Here is a 17,072-nt window from a genome sequence, read left to right as displayed (position 1 = left end):
GGTAGGTTACTCACCTTGGTAATAATATTTAAGATGCTGCAGCTGATTTAGAGATTTTTATTAACAAAAAGGTCAGTAACATTCTATTTCACAAACAATGTTTGCACTCAACCCTATAGCCTAGGAGGCAAAGAATTTGGGGTTCATGATCTGGTCGGAAGCAGGTGATAAACTTACGTCATGTTGTATTCTAGTTTGTAGTCATCAGGCCAGAACCCCCAAACCGTATTCAGAATTACCCAAAATAATTCCCTGCATCATCATTTTAGGGCCTATACCCAATAAATGCATTGATGTGGCCTATGAATCCGACAAGTTTCTTTAAGACCTTCTTGGAATAGTTTGTTTGGTATAAACATCTTTTATTCCAACTCGTAGCGACTGGCGAGACTAAAAACAAACGGGGGTGGAAAGCCTGGTCTGTGTTTAGGGGCGGGGGGACCAAAACAAAGATTTTTTTTTTTTTTTATCCGGTCTAAACCACATCTAGACCGGATCACACAGGCCATTTAGGAACACAGACCAGGCTTTCCTCCTAGGCGTAAAGTCTGGTGACGTGAGGTTACATTTCCTTACTTTTACAGGGCATAATTGAGATAACCATGAGATCAAGTTAATTGATAAACTACCTTAATTTCTGTGACTCGTGGTTAATAATAATACAAATCACCGTCAGTTTAGTCCAAAAGCCACAGTCTGGGAAATCCTTGGATGGAAAAGTTGAGTGTAAACCCATACAACCATTAATTTGGAATGAGTTGCATATTATGATATGATATAATATAAAAGTAGATTGTAACAGGAATTTACCTACAAATGACTTGGTAGTGGTACATGTTCAACAATATTTGTAATATACATTTCTATACATTTTAAGAATGACCGGGACAGTGTAAATGTGAACAATAATAAAGCAGATTTAATTGTTAGCTCTCAAGTTCCAGTCCTTTCCATGACTTGGCTGCATCCCTCTTATACTGCTCCAGTTCCTGAGAGAGAGAGAGAGAGAGAGAGAGAGAGAGAGAGAGAGAGAGAGAGAGAGAGAGAGAGAGAGAGAGAGACCTTTAAACACAAGACAAAAATACATCAAGTAGAAAACATTTGAGGTAAAAGGGACAAATTCAATCATAAACCTGTGGTTTTATTTGAATTAGAGGACTGGAATCTGACTCTGAATTGCAGTAGCAATAGTTCAGCACAGGCTAACATAGATTTGTTCCATTTTTTTAGAACGAGAGTTGTAAGATTTTTTTTTTAAAGAGTTAAATAACAGGTTAAAGGGAAGACACCGGTCTCAACCGGTCCGCCGGGCGCGGAGGATGGAATTGGTCATTGCACATGCTCTGGATACCCGTCAGCAGGGAGGAAGTGTTGGGCCGGAGGAGTAGGACGAAGGCCCTACGTCCTCCCGGTGGAGGCTCCTCACTGGCAGGTGAGTCAGTAGGATACGACAGCAGCGACTGACAACCAAGTGTGTCAGTCAGTGTCCGTGTGTGGGGAGGAATTCATTGGCATAATGACTAAATTGGGCAGAAAGGGGGGTTTAACCCATTTTGACCTGAGATCAGATTAAAAAAATGTCTTCTACATCCTGACAGTTTTCTGAAAAAGCTATGTTTCTATGTCAGTCGTTCTTTGATTTCTCAAAAATAGCAGACCTACAAGCTCGTAGAGCGCCACTCGGTGGCGCGCTATGAGCTTGTAGATCTGCTATTTTTCAATAGCTAAAGCATAACATAATGCTAACACCAAAAGGGGTTCCTGCCCTTAAGAGAATTATTGGGAATTATATGATGTAGCTGCATAATCTAATCAATACATCACCATGTCCAACATTGTCAGTCACTATCATTATAAACAAGGTTTGACCTGGACAAACAAATGTAAAGTTAGTCACATGTACTAGGTCAGTGGCGCAAAACATCGTATTTATTATTCAACGCCAATAAAATGTATATTGGTCCAAGGTGTCGGCTCTATCTAAAGCAGGACAGTCAAATATTAATCCAACATGTATACTGGGGCATTAAAGGCCTGGCAGGGCACCTCGTTTGTTTCCCCAAATGACCCAATGCACAGCAAGTATAAAACTAGTATTCACCTTATGTCACTTGTTAGCACATTGAGCAAGACAATTTGCTCAACCTTACATTGATTCGAGGTTTCTGATAAAGATAGCCTGATGAAGGCCGCATAGGCCGAAACGTTGCGGTTTCCCTATTAAAAGTTGGTCACTGCATTTGAAGACAGTGTGCGGGTGTTTGTTCCTTTTTCATTGTTGGGCACCGTACCCCCTCCTACGCACCCGTCGCCTGTAGGTGTGCGAAAGCCTTGCTTTTTATTGAGGTTTCTGATCTGAAATGTGTTGTATTTATAGACGGTTGCGTCCCCTCTCAAACGAGCACTCGCCCTGGCTGTCGGGCAACCTGAAAGCAAACTCCAATTGCCCCGAAAGTTTTATTTACCTGCCAGGGGCAGGTGGGCAACTCTTAGTGTCAACGCCTGAAATGTGCCAAAAGTTCGCTTCGCCATGACGTTCTATTGGGAGCTAAGGGCAGCCTGGGCAGGTAGAAGATACCAATTTGCAAGTTACTGTATTCTAGACATGTGTTCAGGTCTGTGCAAGCCTTATTCTCTATATTAGAATTGGCATAAACCTTTAGCCCTTCACTCCACAGTACAGTATGAGCAGTAGGTGAGAGTCAGAGACTGATAACCTCAAGTACGATGAGTTTGTACGATGGGAAAAGGTAACTGTGTGCCAGGGAGCCTTCCAGACACATACAGTAGATATGGCAGATACAGAAAGGGAGAGATTTTGCCTTGGTTCAAGGCCCTGAGTTATATCACCGCCCATTAAAAATCATACCATAAACAGGCCTTCACTACATGCAGGACAAAGGGTTACTATGGGACAGCGCTCTCATAACAAGTCAGATGACATGCAGGGAAGACAACTTAGATAGACCTTACAGGGAAAATTCCGTTGCCAGCAGTGTGCTAATCGGTTCTTTTGTCGTATCCCTTTATTTTTCTAAACCTATGAGTCAATGTGAGGTCATTGGGCCATTAAATAAATGTAAAGTAACTTCTTAATCAATGAAATGCCAGTCCGTTTGTGAGCCAATTACATGCCGACAATTCATCTTTAGTTTATATACGTTTATATCATAGTTTCCCTTTTACAGTGCTGTGTTCATATCCTTGTCAATGCAGCACACAGTCAGTGACCTGTATTGATTTACCTGGTCTTTCTGTGCCCTCATGGCATCAATCTGTGGCTCTATGTACTGAGAGTCCTTGGCTGGATCCTTCAGCTCCAGGCGTGCACCGGTGCTCTGGACACACGGCAACAGAAACACACAGATCATTCACTCGCTTTCAGGAGCTATTGTTGGAATGTGCATTAGTCACACCGATATAGATTAAAGATTAGACATTGAAATAAATGTATAGGATGTATTATAACAGTCTGTGTTCTAACACGGAAGAGGAAGTAATCAATCTATGAGGGCCCTTTGTAACGTAGTTGTTTGTTATGAATATGTGCTGGTTACAAAGGTGAGCACACCGGGAGCAAGATGAACAAATGATCCGAAAGTGTGACTGTAAAATCATGCTATTCATTTGGTGATGCCTCGTTCCTACGGGTCGTACCCACTGCTCAAACAACAGTTACATTATTCTGACCCACTGGGTCCCTTAGAACAGTGGTTCCCAAACTTTTTCATGTCAAGTACCCCCAGATTGACTTTGACGGCTCTACTTGGTTTTCAACCCGTTTAATTTCAAGGACCCCCAGTTTGACATGCATTATATTCTATGGAACCCTATTTAATAGCATTTCTATCTCTGGGACCCCCAATTTATATTGTAAAATCAATGCTAATTTAACTCAGAGAGTGTACACTCTCTGAGTTACAGACCCATAAGGGTCCATTTGGTTCCAAATTATCATTTAGCTGGGTCCCCCCTGGAACTCCCTCAGGTACCCCTGGGGGTCCCCGGGCCCCACTTTGGGAACCACTGCCTTAGAACAGTGGTTGTGAACATGGAAGTTGGACATCTTATGACCTTTACTTGAACATTTTTTTCATGTCTATGAGACATCATACATCTGCAGATTTGGAAAACCACCTGAATTCAGTCTCGTCTCCACAGTGTGAAGCTAAACATCTACTGCTCCCGGCCGTCAGGTGGGGTGCTGTGCTGACTCACCTCCGGGGGGAAGACATGCTCATAGACCTTCTTCCAGAGGTCCAGTGGGTTTCTGGCGTGCAGAGATGTAATGTCCACATCGCTGCTAGGTGGAGAACCTGGTAGTAGAACAACACGTCACCTTGAATTCATATAGTTAAGTGTTTTCCAATTTCATGACAGTCAGGGCCCTTTTCCGCCAAAAATAACGTTGGTTCTAGAACTGGTTCCGTTCTTTATTCTTTATGATGGTCTACTCTACTGTACATCACTTCTGCATCATGTACAAACTGCTCCTCCTCACCTACAAAGCTCTCCATGCCCTAGCCTAGCCCCACGGTATCTGTCAGACCTCCTCAAGGACTAAACCCCTCAGCGGAACCCGAGTTCCTCACCATCCATCACGGCAAAAAGCGGACCCTCTGCGATAGAGCTTTCTATATGGCAGCCACTGCTCTTTGGAACTCTCTCCCTTGGAGATTCGCCAGATGCAAACATTGGACTCTTTCAAGTCTGCACTGAAGAGACATGTGTTTACTCATGCTTTTGGCAATTAGTTTGTTTGTTTGTTTGTTTTTGTGAATCATAAAGCGTCCTTGGGTTTCTTGAAAGGACTATATAAATTAAAGTTATTAGTATTATAAATTATAATACCAACCTGAATAGTGACATGCCCACTTTGGTTACCCACTTCAGGGCAAGAAGTAGTATTTTTTGGTTCCAGTTCCGAATCAATCTGAACCAACTAATTTGGTACAAAATTAGGCAGGAAAAAAAAAGAACGGAATCGGTTCAACCCAGGTGGTAAAGGGGCCACTGTGTTTGAACACACCTATAGACTCACACAGTGAGCTGGGGAGAGGCGGAAAGGAAAGCCCAAAACCGTGTTGGATGGAGAAGAGTCGTTGATGGCCTATGCTCCACTGGGAGCGACGGGCCTAAGTAAGTAAGTATAGACTCACAGGAGCTGCAGTGCTAACTTTGGCCACAGGGAGACACTGTTGCTCACCTATCTGGCTGAGAGAGTCGGAACCGGCAGGTATGATGAGAGGCTTGCTGGTGTCACATGACACAACCTTACTGATAAAACAAACACACAGAAACACACACACAGCTCAGTATGGTTGAAAACATGAAAACCCAAGTCAAGTGAGGGGCGCTCTTATCATCATACATCATCATCACATTCCGTGCTCAGCCAATCAAATAATTTCTGTGGTACAAACAGACAAAGCTGGGAATATCAAAAAGTGACATTTAACGAGGATATTTGGTAAGGCTAGGTAAGTGTGAGGTCAACATGACATTGTTTGGGTCCATGTTCCCGACTCCCCACAGGTGACAGGTGAGAGGGGTCAAAAGTCTACTCTCTCTATACACAGTCACATTTTACATTTTTGTTAGCTTTGCCTTTATCAAGTTTTTTCTTTCTTGCGAGTATGTGAGTTATGATCCTCGTACCCTCTTTCTTGACCAAAGGCCAGGTGGGAGAAGAAGGTCTTGGTTTTAGACATCAGGGTCTCTGACTTGATGCTGGTGAACTAAAGAAAAGACAAGAGGAGACAAGACTGGAGTGACTGGAGTGTACGTTGATAAGCGGAAGCCATTTGCATTGTCATAATTGACAGAAGAGGTGCTCAACGTTGGATGTTTTATATGCAAATGAACACACTCACTATTAGAGATGCTGCGTAGTAGTGGGCGAGAAAGCGCAAGGTCTTACTGACCACTTTCCTCTTCTCCGAGTCAGATTCCTGCAAACAAGATAGAAAATGTGTCAGCATCGTCAAGTAGTTATTTTTTTTAAATGTTTATCCCATGATTTTGTAACCCATTTTTCACCCCTGTGTCAATTATCTAATGTGATCCTGGGCTCTAGTACACACCCTTCGCCAACCTAGTCCCCATATATGGGGGACAAGGGGAGAGCAACGGACTTGAACTCATGCTTCCTTCTTGCCTGAGTGTCCAAGTTGCTCCTTTACACCTGACAGGGGGGAGTTTCCCTGGTTGGACGTAGCGCGTGGAAGGAACACGTTATTCCAACCAGTTCCTTTCCCCTCCATCAGGCGCCCCGGCTGGCCAGGGGAAGGCAGTTTAGAGACCAGTATTACTGCATGTTTTTTGTGAGGGTACCTACCCTAGGGGACACGGGGAGAACATGCAAACATGCAACACAGAAAGGCCCTTTCGCCAACCCAGCCTCGGGTCAAGTAGTTCCAAAGACAAACTCATGGCCCAAAAGGCTAAGTGAGTGTGAAGTAAGCACAAAATGACCACCGTGTGACGGGACAATAACAATCCTTCATTACTTTTGTTGTGCTGCGAATTCAGTACCATTTTACCCTAGCCTGGTTAACCATGCAGCCTCTAGTTGACCCTGATAAAGGCCCATGCAGGCCGAAACGCGTTCTTTTTAATCTAATGAAATAAAGGATTTTTATTATACCTCAACTGCACAGAGCTGCCTTGGATCCTCTTTAAAGTTTGCCACCTTCCACATTGATCTTTACTCAAAGGTATAGAACTTTTAAAGAACTCGTGTGCTGTATTATTGAAACCCTCTCCAAAGAGAGTTTTCTACACAAAGGACCCACAAAGCGCTTCTTCTTTTCTTTTTTCGTAACCACTCTATACTTGATAAAATGCACCTGTAAAGAGCACATTTGGAACGCTGTTATTTCACTCTACACAAATAGATTTGCTAAAAATAGCATGGTCTACTTCTATTCTAAAAGCTCACAACGCGTTGCGTCAGCTATTTCTGGTATTCCCCCAGAATAGGGATGCCGAGGGTTCAAGTGGTTAACAAAAGTGGCATTTTAAGTTTTTGATTACTATATCGTTAATCTAAATTAATTTTGCCACACTAATCGTGACATGTAACTTTCATATCGCCCCATCCCTACTATGTGATGATGAAGTGGTATTTCCCATCTCGATTTCTTATGAAAACAAACTGAGTGAAAATGTGCAATAAGTGAAGTGGAGAATGAGTGTAGAGTCCACAGTGTGTAGCCCACCTGAAAGATGTCATATTTGCTGCCGATGATGAGCAGAGGAACGGGGAAGGGGTTGATCAGTTCTCTGTCCTGTGGATGGAGTCACAATGCACTAGTCAACAACATACAAGCATTCTCAGTGTCATCCTAGATCCTAGACCTAGACTATCTTGATACTCATGTATTGTTGAATAACTGACATAGTGGTATGACTGGTTTTTGATTGATTGATTGATAAATGTATTAACAGTTTGTAGAATTACAGTACATTTCAAGCACAAACTCAATACAAAGACTGTTAACTGTGAGTGGACGACCCAATTAAGCATTACACTTGTTTACAACAGGGTCCACATTGTTCAATTCATCAAAACATTTAGAGACATACAAATAGACACTTCTATGTAGTTAAAGAACAGAACAGGAATTCATAATATAGGAAGCAAAAAGGGAAAAGATACATATACAGTGAGGGGAAATGGGGGGGATGGTGAATGACTCAAGGATTTGCCTTCATGATTCAGTGTGACACATTTTTGACATTCCCTGAACCGTGTCTGACTGCTAACCTTATTTTCTGTGGACCTGATCAAAACTGTACAGTTGTTGTTGTTATCTTATTTCATTCAGAAGATACTGACCGATGAACTTCAATAGGGCAAGGCTCAGCATAAATAAATGCACAAAAGTCACCCTTCGGGCCAATGATCACACAAATTGTGGAAAGATTTTCCAATTGACCACTAGGGAGCACTATGAAGGCAAAAACATAACACAAATCACACTATGAATAAGAAATAGTTTGTGCAATCATAACAAAGCTCACAGGATATGTTTCATAACACAGTAGAACTGTGCAAATAGAACATTCACCCAATAAGGGTGAATTATTCCAAACACTTGGCTGGTGGAAATGTGACCACATATCCTCGTTTGTTCATGCACAACGGAACTATGTGGATATGTTGTATGCTGCTGTGGAAACATGTTATTGAAATTGATAGTGGGGGCTTTAAGCTAAATGCAATTAATGAATGTACTTGTATTTTAGCCTTTCAAATGACGTATTATTTATGTATGGCTATGTTCTTGGTGATGGAGTCTAGCAATCAAATCAAATCAAATGAATCCATGAAGAGCTGAGGTCTTACCGGATAGTCTTTGGGTAAGACACGTGCTGCTGGCTGGACAGAGGCCTGCTGCTTGCCTCCGCCCTGGGCCTTTCCTACTCGCTGCACCTGGGAGAAGGACTTCTGCACCTGGGTTTGTGCCTCTAGCAGCAGCCTTTCAGCGGTGGCCCACAGGGCATTGGGCTTAGACAGGTCCAGGATTAGAATGACTGACAATGTCCTGGGAAACACAGGGAAATGGACTTGTACTGTAGTAGTAGAATAAACCCAAAGTTGTCACACCGTCCCCTCTCAGGGATGTTGCACAATACCAGTGGTGGAAGAGGTACTGAGATGCTATACTTAAAGTACCAATACAGTATCAATAGCACAAGCTCACAACGCGTGGCATCGCAACGTGGTCTGAGCTTGTAGATCACTATTTGGCCTATAAATAGGGATGAAGTGGTTAATGCATGTTTTAAATTATACTCTACAAAGTAACAAGTAACTCAAGATTTCAAATACTTGTAGTTACAATATTGCCCTCTGAGATGTAATGGAGTAGAAATAAACATATTGAACATTGGAAATACTCCAGTAAACGTTCCGGTTCCACCACTGCACAATATACTGCCTCATTTCCAGCCCGGGATCAGACCCTGCACACTCTGCTCACAACTAAAACTCCCAAGAAGCCTACAACAAAAATCTACTTTTTTCCAACATAAAGCTGTCAGAAGAAATTCTTTAAATGCGCTGTATAATTTAATAACATCGTGTTAAACACAGGCACATTTTTTTTATCTGATAAAAGCATGCATAATATCTTTATAGAGATGATTGTGTTTTCTCAGGAAAACAATATTGTGGGAGTAGCTTCCGGGTTGGTCTCCAGAAAGACGTGCTTTAATAGAAAGATTTATCCCAGCGGCGAGTTTACAGTTATACGAAGGGGCTTACCGATATAATATAAACAATGTTACACTATAGAGTGCACACAAACGCATCAATTTTACACACAACACAACACATCATGGACTATCTCATCTTGTAGTGTGTATTACTCTTAAAATAGCAGTATATAGCAGTATAGTCAGTATATAGCAGTATAGTCATCAGGACACGAGAGAGTGTGCTTGTGGTCTACCTGATATTATTTGTTGAGATGGGGATCTGGACCAGGTCTGAAAGGGATGTGCCCCCTCCCAGCTCCCAAATGTGGGCTATATCTTTGGGCTGAAAGACAGAGACCACCTTGCTGTGAGACTATTAAACAAAGGTGTGCTCATTGATGTGCAGTTGTGCTACATTTCCCCACCAAGCTATGTGTTCCACATAATATCTATAAACAAGAGATAATAGAGAATGAATTAAGAATATAGACAGTAAATATTGAGAATGACCATGTGTTGTACTCCACTGAAGAAGGGGTGTACTGTTCACCGGGATGGTTTACCAGGCGGCTAACGAGATATATAAGCACACAAAATCCACATCATGTGACGGACCCACTAGATGGGGATCTCATCATAACTAGCTGAAACGCTAGGTCCTCCTCCATAGTATTCTATGCATGGTTGAAGATCATGTTTTGGAATAACTTACTGTGTTGTGTCCTCGAGCCCGTCTTCCGAAAGTGTATTCCAGTGCAAGGGTAGGCTTCGACGGTTCATCTCTGAATATAGAAAAAAGAAAGGTGAAGGAAAGACACAGAGTAGCCGTCTCAACTGCTCAATTGTTGACAGTCGCTATCAAGCTGAATGTGCCGGTCAGGCTGTGTGGATTTGAACCGTCTGCGGTGGTGGGCAGTTACTTTACCACTGCGCCACCAGAGCACCTGTGATAATGTCAAGTTTACCCTGGCGTTCCTATTTTGGGCAACATTTTCACAACTTTTTTAATGTTTCAAAAATAACAGCTTAGATAGTCAAAGTATAATATAGGGCTTAAATCGTTAAGTACTTTAAACATGTATGCATAGCCAGGAAGGAGACTGTCTGTGTTACCTCAAAACACAATAGTTTCTTGTGACACCTGTCTCATCTTTAAATTATACCCCCTCAAAACCTTGTTCTACTAGTTGTAGTCAAGATATATCACATACCAGAAACCTTCATACAAATGCGTGCCATGATCTGGACTAAATTTGGTCCATCCTTCCCTGCACTCACCTCTCAAGACACCTGAGGAGAATGGAGGTTTTACCCTGGAAAGGGGAAGAAAGTGTGTGCTTCCATTAGAAAAATGGTCAATGTGAGTGTGATGTGTAAGGCATGATTGAGATCGAGGTACAGATTAATACACTGTATGTGTGTTTACCATCTCCATGATGTAATATACAGCATGTAGTTGTTATCCTACCCCAGCCTTACTCCCCATCAGGAACACGGTCCTCTCGCTAACAGGTTCTCCTCCGTCTTCCTCTCTGGATCCATTCTCCCTGGTGTGCACCTCAGCGGCGGCCAGCTCCCATAACGTGTCTGTGCTGAAGTGCGAGAAAGATATTTAGTTTAATATTCCGAAACTACCACTGAACAAAATAATTGTGTCCGAGAATCTTACCTTAGCTTTGGCATTCCAGCTATTCTCTCATCATCGAAAAAACCAAAATAAACGTTGCCTAGGCAACGCCGCCGCAGGCTGATGACGTATAGGTACTATGGTAGCTTGCTTCATTCATAGCGGACGGTTCACGACTTCGCCGCCTTGTGGACTGGAGTTGAGGTGCGTCTGTATCTACATGACAGTAGACAGTCGAGATTATACTGAAATGTACAGGATTGTTGCAAATATTTACAAAACTGTTTTTCCACAATGTTCTATGGACATTTTGAGGGGCATTTTTGGGAAAGAAAAGGGATGAACACTTATTGGTGAAAGTTGACAATGTGAACATTAGTTATTTTGGCAAAATGTAATTACAATATACCGGTAATCTTCGAATAACATTGATGCAAGGCAAGGGTACAGACTCACTGTGTGTGTGTGTGTGACCACTGACCAGCACTACTTGACCTTTAAGTCCTTATAATATAAGGACTTAAAGGTCAAGTAGTGCATTTAACAAGCAGGCTTATATTCTTGTTATAAAGAATTATGGCCAGGCCTCATTATGAGTGTTTGTAACTGTAATTATATAAGCAGATTTCTACTCAACCTTAATTATAAGCCATTATAAAATGCTTTATGTTGGTTAAAAAGCATTATTTATGCATGCTTATAACTATAATTATAGCTACTGTATAAGCAGATAATGCATTCTAATTGTATATAATTATATATATTTTTTGTTTTATAATGCATTAGAGACATAGGGCTGTATTTTGCGTGTCTTAAGTACCAGGTCTTATTACCTAACTTGAGTAAACTAAACACCTGGAGGCGTGATCAATGCCATTTGGCTATTCTGAGTGGATAAACAGCATTGATCACACCTCCAGGTATTTAGTTTACTCAAGTTAGGCAATAAGACCTGGTACTTAAGACACGCAAAATACAGCCCATAGAGGCTTCATACAGTGTTTTATTCACATTATTCTACATAGAGAAGCAATGCAAAAGCTGTCTGTAAATAATCCCTTGTGTTGTAGAGTTCACTTTAAAATCCACTTCATCCAAGACTATCACTTTGTAAAGTACCAAACTAAATAGAAAATAAATACAAAATGAATCTACGTTGATGTCATTTTTATTTTATTAGGTGTTATACTGTATAAATAATATAGAATTGTTACTGGGACTGGGACATAGGAATAAGAATTATATGAATTAGGACTCTTTATAGTGCTGGGTTTCAATGGCCTGGCCCTTGTTGCTTTCTAAAACCAGACAGGGCAGTTTAAAAGTACATTTGATAATCAGAAAACAATACAAAGCAATATAAAGCAGCAAAAAGCACACACATTTTCTTATGAGCGCCTAGTCAGATCAATACCACAGATAAATATACACATGACAATCTAACTATGACAGGAAATCTTCAATAAGTGTAGCTCTTACAGATCTTTTGTGTGTGGTGAGAACTCTTAAACGGACTCTGCCAGATGGAAAAGATGATTGCTTCACATTAATCACATTTGTTTCACCTATTGTGAACTTGTGAAGTCAATACCACCCCCATCTGGCAGAGTCAGGTTACAGAAATAGTGTTCCTTCAACTCATAAAATTATTATTTTAGGTGAATCCTTTACACGCCGACTCGCCGCATGTACTGATATTTTGACAAAAGATGAAAGGTCTTGTCCTATTAGGGCTTGTTTGTGCGTGCCTTGGCGGAGCGGGCGGTAGAGTATCTGCTATCTGCGTGTTGATTGTGGTGGGCCGGTCTGGCAGGGCTGGGCTGGTTTTTTTGACCGAGTCCAGCCTGGCCTGGGCTGGTCACAATAGGGTACATTTTCTAGTAGAAGGCTTTCTCTGGGTCGAAGCACTGCAAGAACAAAAATATGTTAGAAGAGAAGAATTGTACAGTTAATAGATACCATATCAAATGTGTGTATGACTGTATGTATACAAGTCAAAAGAGGAGAGAAAACCTACATAGCCTATCCTCTGCTGTGTGCTCCGCTTGTATGACGGTCTCTCGAAGAACAATCTCCACATCTGAGCCCATCTTGATCATCTGAAAGCAGCAGGGTTAAAAAGACTACAAAGATGATACAGATTGTTATTACTGTGCCTAATTTAGATAAGTGGTTCTCAAACCTTTTACTTTCAAGGGCCCACAGTTTGATTATGCATTAGGTCATGGAACCCCATTATGCTTTACCTAGTTTCTTTCTATACTGTACATGTTTTCCTTTTCTTCTAACCGTGTATATGATTTATTTTTTGTATAGAAGGGTATATTTGTACGTCTTTAAATGTTTTGATGAATTGAAAATGGAGGACCCTTACAGTATGTAAACAAGTCTCAGTGCTTATCCTCTAGCAGATTTTGTATTGACCTGTACTTTCCTTGAACTGTACCCATTCTGCAAACTGTTCATACAATAATCAATCAATCAATCAATCACTACAGCCTAAATTATACTATACCTTTCTGATGTTTTCTTCATTAGTTTCAGTTTTGTTGTTCTTGAACCCCTCATTGACTTTTGACCTTGCAGCTTCGTGAAGGTAAACACAAGTTTGTCACACGTTTGATGTAGGAGAACGAGGCTGAAGTTACATATTATTGATGCAGTAGTGCAGTAGTGAACTGCAGAACCAGCTATATGACTTTCTTACCTTCCAGTGCTCTAGGATCATCCCTGAACACAGCCAGCCTGGTTCTGTGCAAAGCTTTAAATACGCCCAACACCTATACGTCACACACACACACACACACACACACACACACACACACACACACACACACACACACACACACACACTTCAGATATGTAAACATCTTCATAGCTCTGGACTCTGGTCCATATAGCTCTAATGCAGATGCATCGCAACGGCATTAGAGCTGGACCAGAGCTAACATCTTCATAGACATCCAGCAGATGAGAAACGTGTACAGTAAGTTCCCTTATTGCATTTTTTTTTTACAATAATAGCAACAATAAATAATAGCCCCTGGGTCCAGTGCTTACAGCGAGTCTACTCGCTGTAAGCACTGGACCAGGGCAATACAGCAGACAAGTGTGCAAATGAAAGTCCTTCAGATCAGATATTCATTGATATGAAAGAACAAGAACAAAAACAAAGACTTTCTACAAATCTCACCTTCAGACGAGTCCCCATGTTGACTTTATTTTGCTCACTTGCTTCCTTCCGGGTTAGGTTGAATGAACGTCATAGATAGGCGGTTGCCTGACAACCAACTAGCCCATCACAAGGCGAGCTGGCGCCCCTCTGACGTATGGGATGGAGAGCAGTGGAGCGTGGTGGTGTACAGTGTTGCCATGTCTGCTTATTGTAAGTGACTTTTCAAGGTTTTCTTTTAAAAATAACACATGTACAGGTTTAAAGTGTGACCCAGTCGCTTCTTTAGAGCTTGTTTTTTATCCAAATCTGGCAACACTGGTGCATAGTGTGTGAGAGTTTGACAGTCAGACAGTACACTACAGTCCAGTCAGCGCCAACATGGCTGATGAAATTGCTAAATCGCAGGTTACTCAGCCGGGTGGAGACACGATATTCGGCAAAATCATACGCAAGGAAATTCCTGCAAAGATATTCTACGAAGATGATCAGGTATGTATGTACGTATGCTGCATTATATACCACGGGCACGCGGTACACACACACGTATGTAATTTAACGAAGCAAGCAATAATGAGTCATTATTAATGACTGAGAAACGGACCAGGACCACCCATGGCTCGCTGGCTATCGCCGTTATTATGTTAGCCTAATGTATAGCCTTGTTTTAGCCCAGTTCTGCACAGTGCACCGTTCCAGAAAATAGCTGATCTACAAGCTCATAACGCGTCGCATTGAGACGCGTTATGAGCTTGTAGATTGGCTATTTTGGGTGAGCGAAACCGTCGTACGAGCCCGTATAAATCAGCCTGGTTGGCAGTGTCAGTCTGTACTATCTTAAGTTTCAGAACAACTTTACCTTGCATTTGGGTCTTTGGAATAACTGTTTAAATATCCATATAAATTGTTGTTTTAAATCAGCCTTGAAAATTGCACATTGAGATGGTCTCAAAATGTAAAGTGCGCTACAAATAAAATATATTATTATTATTACATAGGAGTTGTAATTACACGTAGGAATTCATGGCTGAAAGCCCTCCAAAAAAACATTAAACTCAAGTGTTTTGTGATTCCTTACCTTTTGTTTAGTGTTAAAAAGACACCTAGAGCCATTATGTGGCAGTGCAGTGAGTGGACACCCTGAATGACGTTGCAAATGCTCCATGATTAAATCCAGTGCATCCTGCTTCCAGATTGTTCTGATAAAGACAGTTTGTCCTTTTTGTTTTTCAGTGTATAGCCTTCCATGACGTTTCCCCTCAAGCACCTACTCACTTCCTTGTTGTCCCAATAAAGCATATCGTCCAGCTGTCTAAAGCAGAAGATTGTGACGCTGCCGTAAGTATTCGGAAACCTCAAAGCGGCTTTGTGGGTATCTAAAAAATGCACAGACTGCAGATGTTCCTATATGCTCCTATACTTAGTTTTCATGCTTAGTACAGTAGTTTTCAAAGTGGGGACGGGCCGGGGACACCTAGGGGTTATTTAATTTTGCGTATCATCATAATCACTCAGTTATTGTGTTCTTTCTCACTTTCAGTTGCTGGGTCACATGATGATCGTGGCCAAGAAGTGTGCCGAGAAGGTGGGGCTGGCCAAAGGCTACAGGTTGGTGGTCAACGATGGCGTGGACGGCGGCCAGTCCGTCTATCACATCCACATCCACGTCCTGGGTGGACGCCAGCTGGGCTGGCCCCCCGGCTAGAAACCCTGACCCTGACACCAGCAGCACCCCTTCTCCTTCTCCTATCAGCCATAATCATCTTCTGGATCAACCACTGTCTGTTGTAACCCAAGTGTAACACAATTCAGTTCGTTTTGTTGCATGTAGTTTAAGTTACTGTACTGTATGTGTGGGAATTAAAAGGAATTCACTAAGGTTCCTGAGTCGCGTTTTCAATTCTTGTGTGTTTTAGTCTACTTACCAAAACCCGTTCCAGAGACCATATTACACCAGTCCTCCGTGACCTCCACTGGCTACCGGTCAAACAAAGAATCCACTTCAAAACACTCCTGACCACCTACAAAGCACTACACAACCTGGCTCCCCCATACCTCTGTGACCTCCTCAAACGTCATGTCCCCTCCCGCTCCCTCAGATCTGGTGATGCAAACCTCGACGTCCCCAAGACCAAACTCCGGACATGGACATTTGCCTTTGCTGCCCCAACCTTGTGGAATGCCCTCCCTAAGGCACTCAGAGATGCCCCCACCCTCCAAACCTTCAAAACCGCCCTCTGGACCCACCTCTTCAACATTGCCTTCCCTAGCTAACCCTTTTCACTGTCTTTTAATGTTTTTTAGCTTCTAGTGATTATTTCTTTTTTCTATTAAAGTTGTTTTTATCTGTGTTCTCAAAGACCCCCCATGTAAAGCGTTTTTGGGGACTCAGAAAAGCGCTATATAAGTTTGAGATATTATTAGTGCTGAGGCGTTGCATTCCTGATCAAATGAAAGGCTGGGTATGTACCGTACCAAGGCTACATTCTTGATACAAAGAGAACTGTAATGTGGTAGTACCAGGGGGGCAGTCAGACAGATATTTTGTGAAGCCACTGAGGAAATCGGGATTTCCTGAAAGTTCATATAATGGCCTGTTGTGGCGCTGTCATTGGACCCAGAAAAACCCATAGCCCCATAGAAGTCCATGTATTTGGGCCCAACTTCACCTAGTCTGTATTACCTTAATAAACATGGTCATGAATGCTTTCTTCTTCCAGTCACTAGTTTAAAGTCTAATTTCTAATGTCATAATATTCTTTTTGGAAAATTATGGTCCCATTAATTAAAAAAATGACCATAAAGTCGCGTATGTTCTGAGGGGCGTGGCTACCGTTACAGTCTATGATCGGGATTCCCCTCCCAATCGAGTCAAAATAAAAACCAACGGAGAAGAAGGGCCAGCCAATGGCCAGCTGGGCCCAAACGGCCCAAACGGATCTAGAAAGATGGCGACTTACAATACAAGGACTGACAGGCTTCATTTTACGTTCATGTTAGACCCGGGGAACGCTTTGTCCATATTTTTTATAGTCTATGGGTAGTACACGTACTTTGTGATACTATCTG

At 42.0% G+C, this 17,072-nt stretch overlaps 3 protein-coding genes across 4 annotated transcripts; 1 reads left to right on the top strand and 2 right to left on the bottom strand.

The window, feature by feature from the left end:
* Positions 1–460: 460 nt before the first annotated feature.
* dync2li1 (dynein, cytoplasmic 2, light intermediate chain 1) lies at positions 461–10,895 on the bottom strand. 2 transcript variants are annotated; one of them, XM_083774792.1, is made up of 13 exons: positions 10,874–10,895; positions 10,673–10,791; positions 10,483–10,517; positions 9,917–9,986; positions 9,459–9,547; positions 8,351–8,549; positions 7,221–7,289; positions 5,874–5,951; positions 5,659–5,738; positions 5,207–5,277; positions 4,219–4,316; positions 3,246–3,338; positions 461–989 (listed from the first exon to the last, which is right to left on the bottom strand). In XM_083774792.1, the coding sequence occupies exons 2-13, from the start codon at positions 10,688–10,690 to the stop codon at positions 927–929; spliced, it is 963 nt and encodes a 320-aa protein (XP_083630918.1). In that variant the 5' UTR covers positions 10,691–10,791; positions 10,874–10,895; the 3' UTR covers positions 461–926. The 2 variants fall into 2 exon arrangements, with proteins under 2 accessions (XP_083630918.1, XP_083630917.1); XM_083774791.1 differs by having other exon boundaries at positions 10,673–10,796; positions 10,874–10,889.
* Positions 10,896–11,981: 1,086 nt separating this feature from the next.
* Positions 11,982–14,070, bottom strand: lyrm7 (LYR motif containing 7). Its single transcript, XM_083774347.1, has 5 exons — positions 14,025–14,070; positions 13,539–13,611; positions 13,347–13,417; positions 12,849–12,930; positions 11,982–12,738 (listed from the first exon to the last, which is right to left on the bottom strand). The coding sequence occupies exons 1-5, from the start codon at positions 14,040–14,042 to the stop codon at positions 12,608–12,610; spliced, it is 375 nt and encodes a 124-aa protein (XP_083630473.1). The 5' UTR covers positions 14,043–14,070; the 3' UTR covers positions 11,982–12,607.
* Positions 14,071–14,311: 241 nt separating this feature from the next.
* LOC310865309 (adenosine 5'-monophosphoramidase HINT1-like) lies at positions 14,312–15,882 on the top strand. Its single transcript, XM_083774346.1, has 3 exons — positions 14,312–14,495; positions 15,237–15,341; positions 15,544–15,882. Exons 1-3 carry the CDS (start codon positions 14,385–14,387, stop codon positions 15,706–15,708), a joined length of 381 nt encoding a protein of 126 aa, XP_083630472.1. The 5' UTR covers positions 14,312–14,384; the 3' UTR covers positions 15,709–15,882.
* Positions 15,883–17,072: the final 1,190 nt, after the last annotated feature.

This window comes from Protomyctophum parallelum, assembly GCF_964188405.1.
Source record: "Protomyctophum parallelum genome assembly, chromosome: 10".
NCBI lineage: Eukaryota > Metazoa > Chordata > Actinopteri > Myctophiformes > Myctophidae > Protomyctophum > Protomyctophum parallelum.
The sequence above is the reverse complement of the archived record's forward strand: the minus strand, read 5'-3'. Positions and strand labels throughout refer to the sequence as shown.

Coding starts and splice junctions, on each gene's coding strand:
- LOC310865309 (XM_083774346.1), top strand. CDS start 14,385: ATGGCTGATGAAATTGCTAAATCGCAGGTTACTCAGCCGGGTGGAGAC. Junction 14,496..15,236: donor TATTCTACGAAGATGATCAG/GTATGTATGTAC, acceptor TTTGTTTTTCAG/TGTATAGCCTTCCATGACGT. Junction 15,342..15,543: donor CAGAAGATTGTGACGCTGCC/GTAAGTATTCGG, acceptor TCTCACTTTCAG/TTGCTGGGTCACATGATGAT.
- dync2li1 (XM_083774791.1), bottom strand. Junction 8,550..9,458: donor ATCTCAACAAATAATATCAG/GTAGACCACAAG, acceptor TGTGTTTCCCAG/GACATTGTCAGTCATTCTAA. Junction 5,952..7,220: donor GCAAATATGACATCTTTCAG/GTGGGCTACACA, acceptor TCTTGTTTGCAG/GAATCTGACTCGGAGAAGAG.
- lyrm7 (XM_083774347.1), bottom strand. Junction 12,931..13,346: donor ATGAAGAAAACATCAGAAAG/GTATAGTATAAT, acceptor TGCTGCTTTCAG/ATGATCAAGATGGGCTCAGA. Junction 12,739..12,848: donor CACAGCAGAGGATAGGCTAT/GTAGGTTTTCTC, acceptor TTGTTCTTGCAG/TGCTTCGACCCAGAGAAAGC.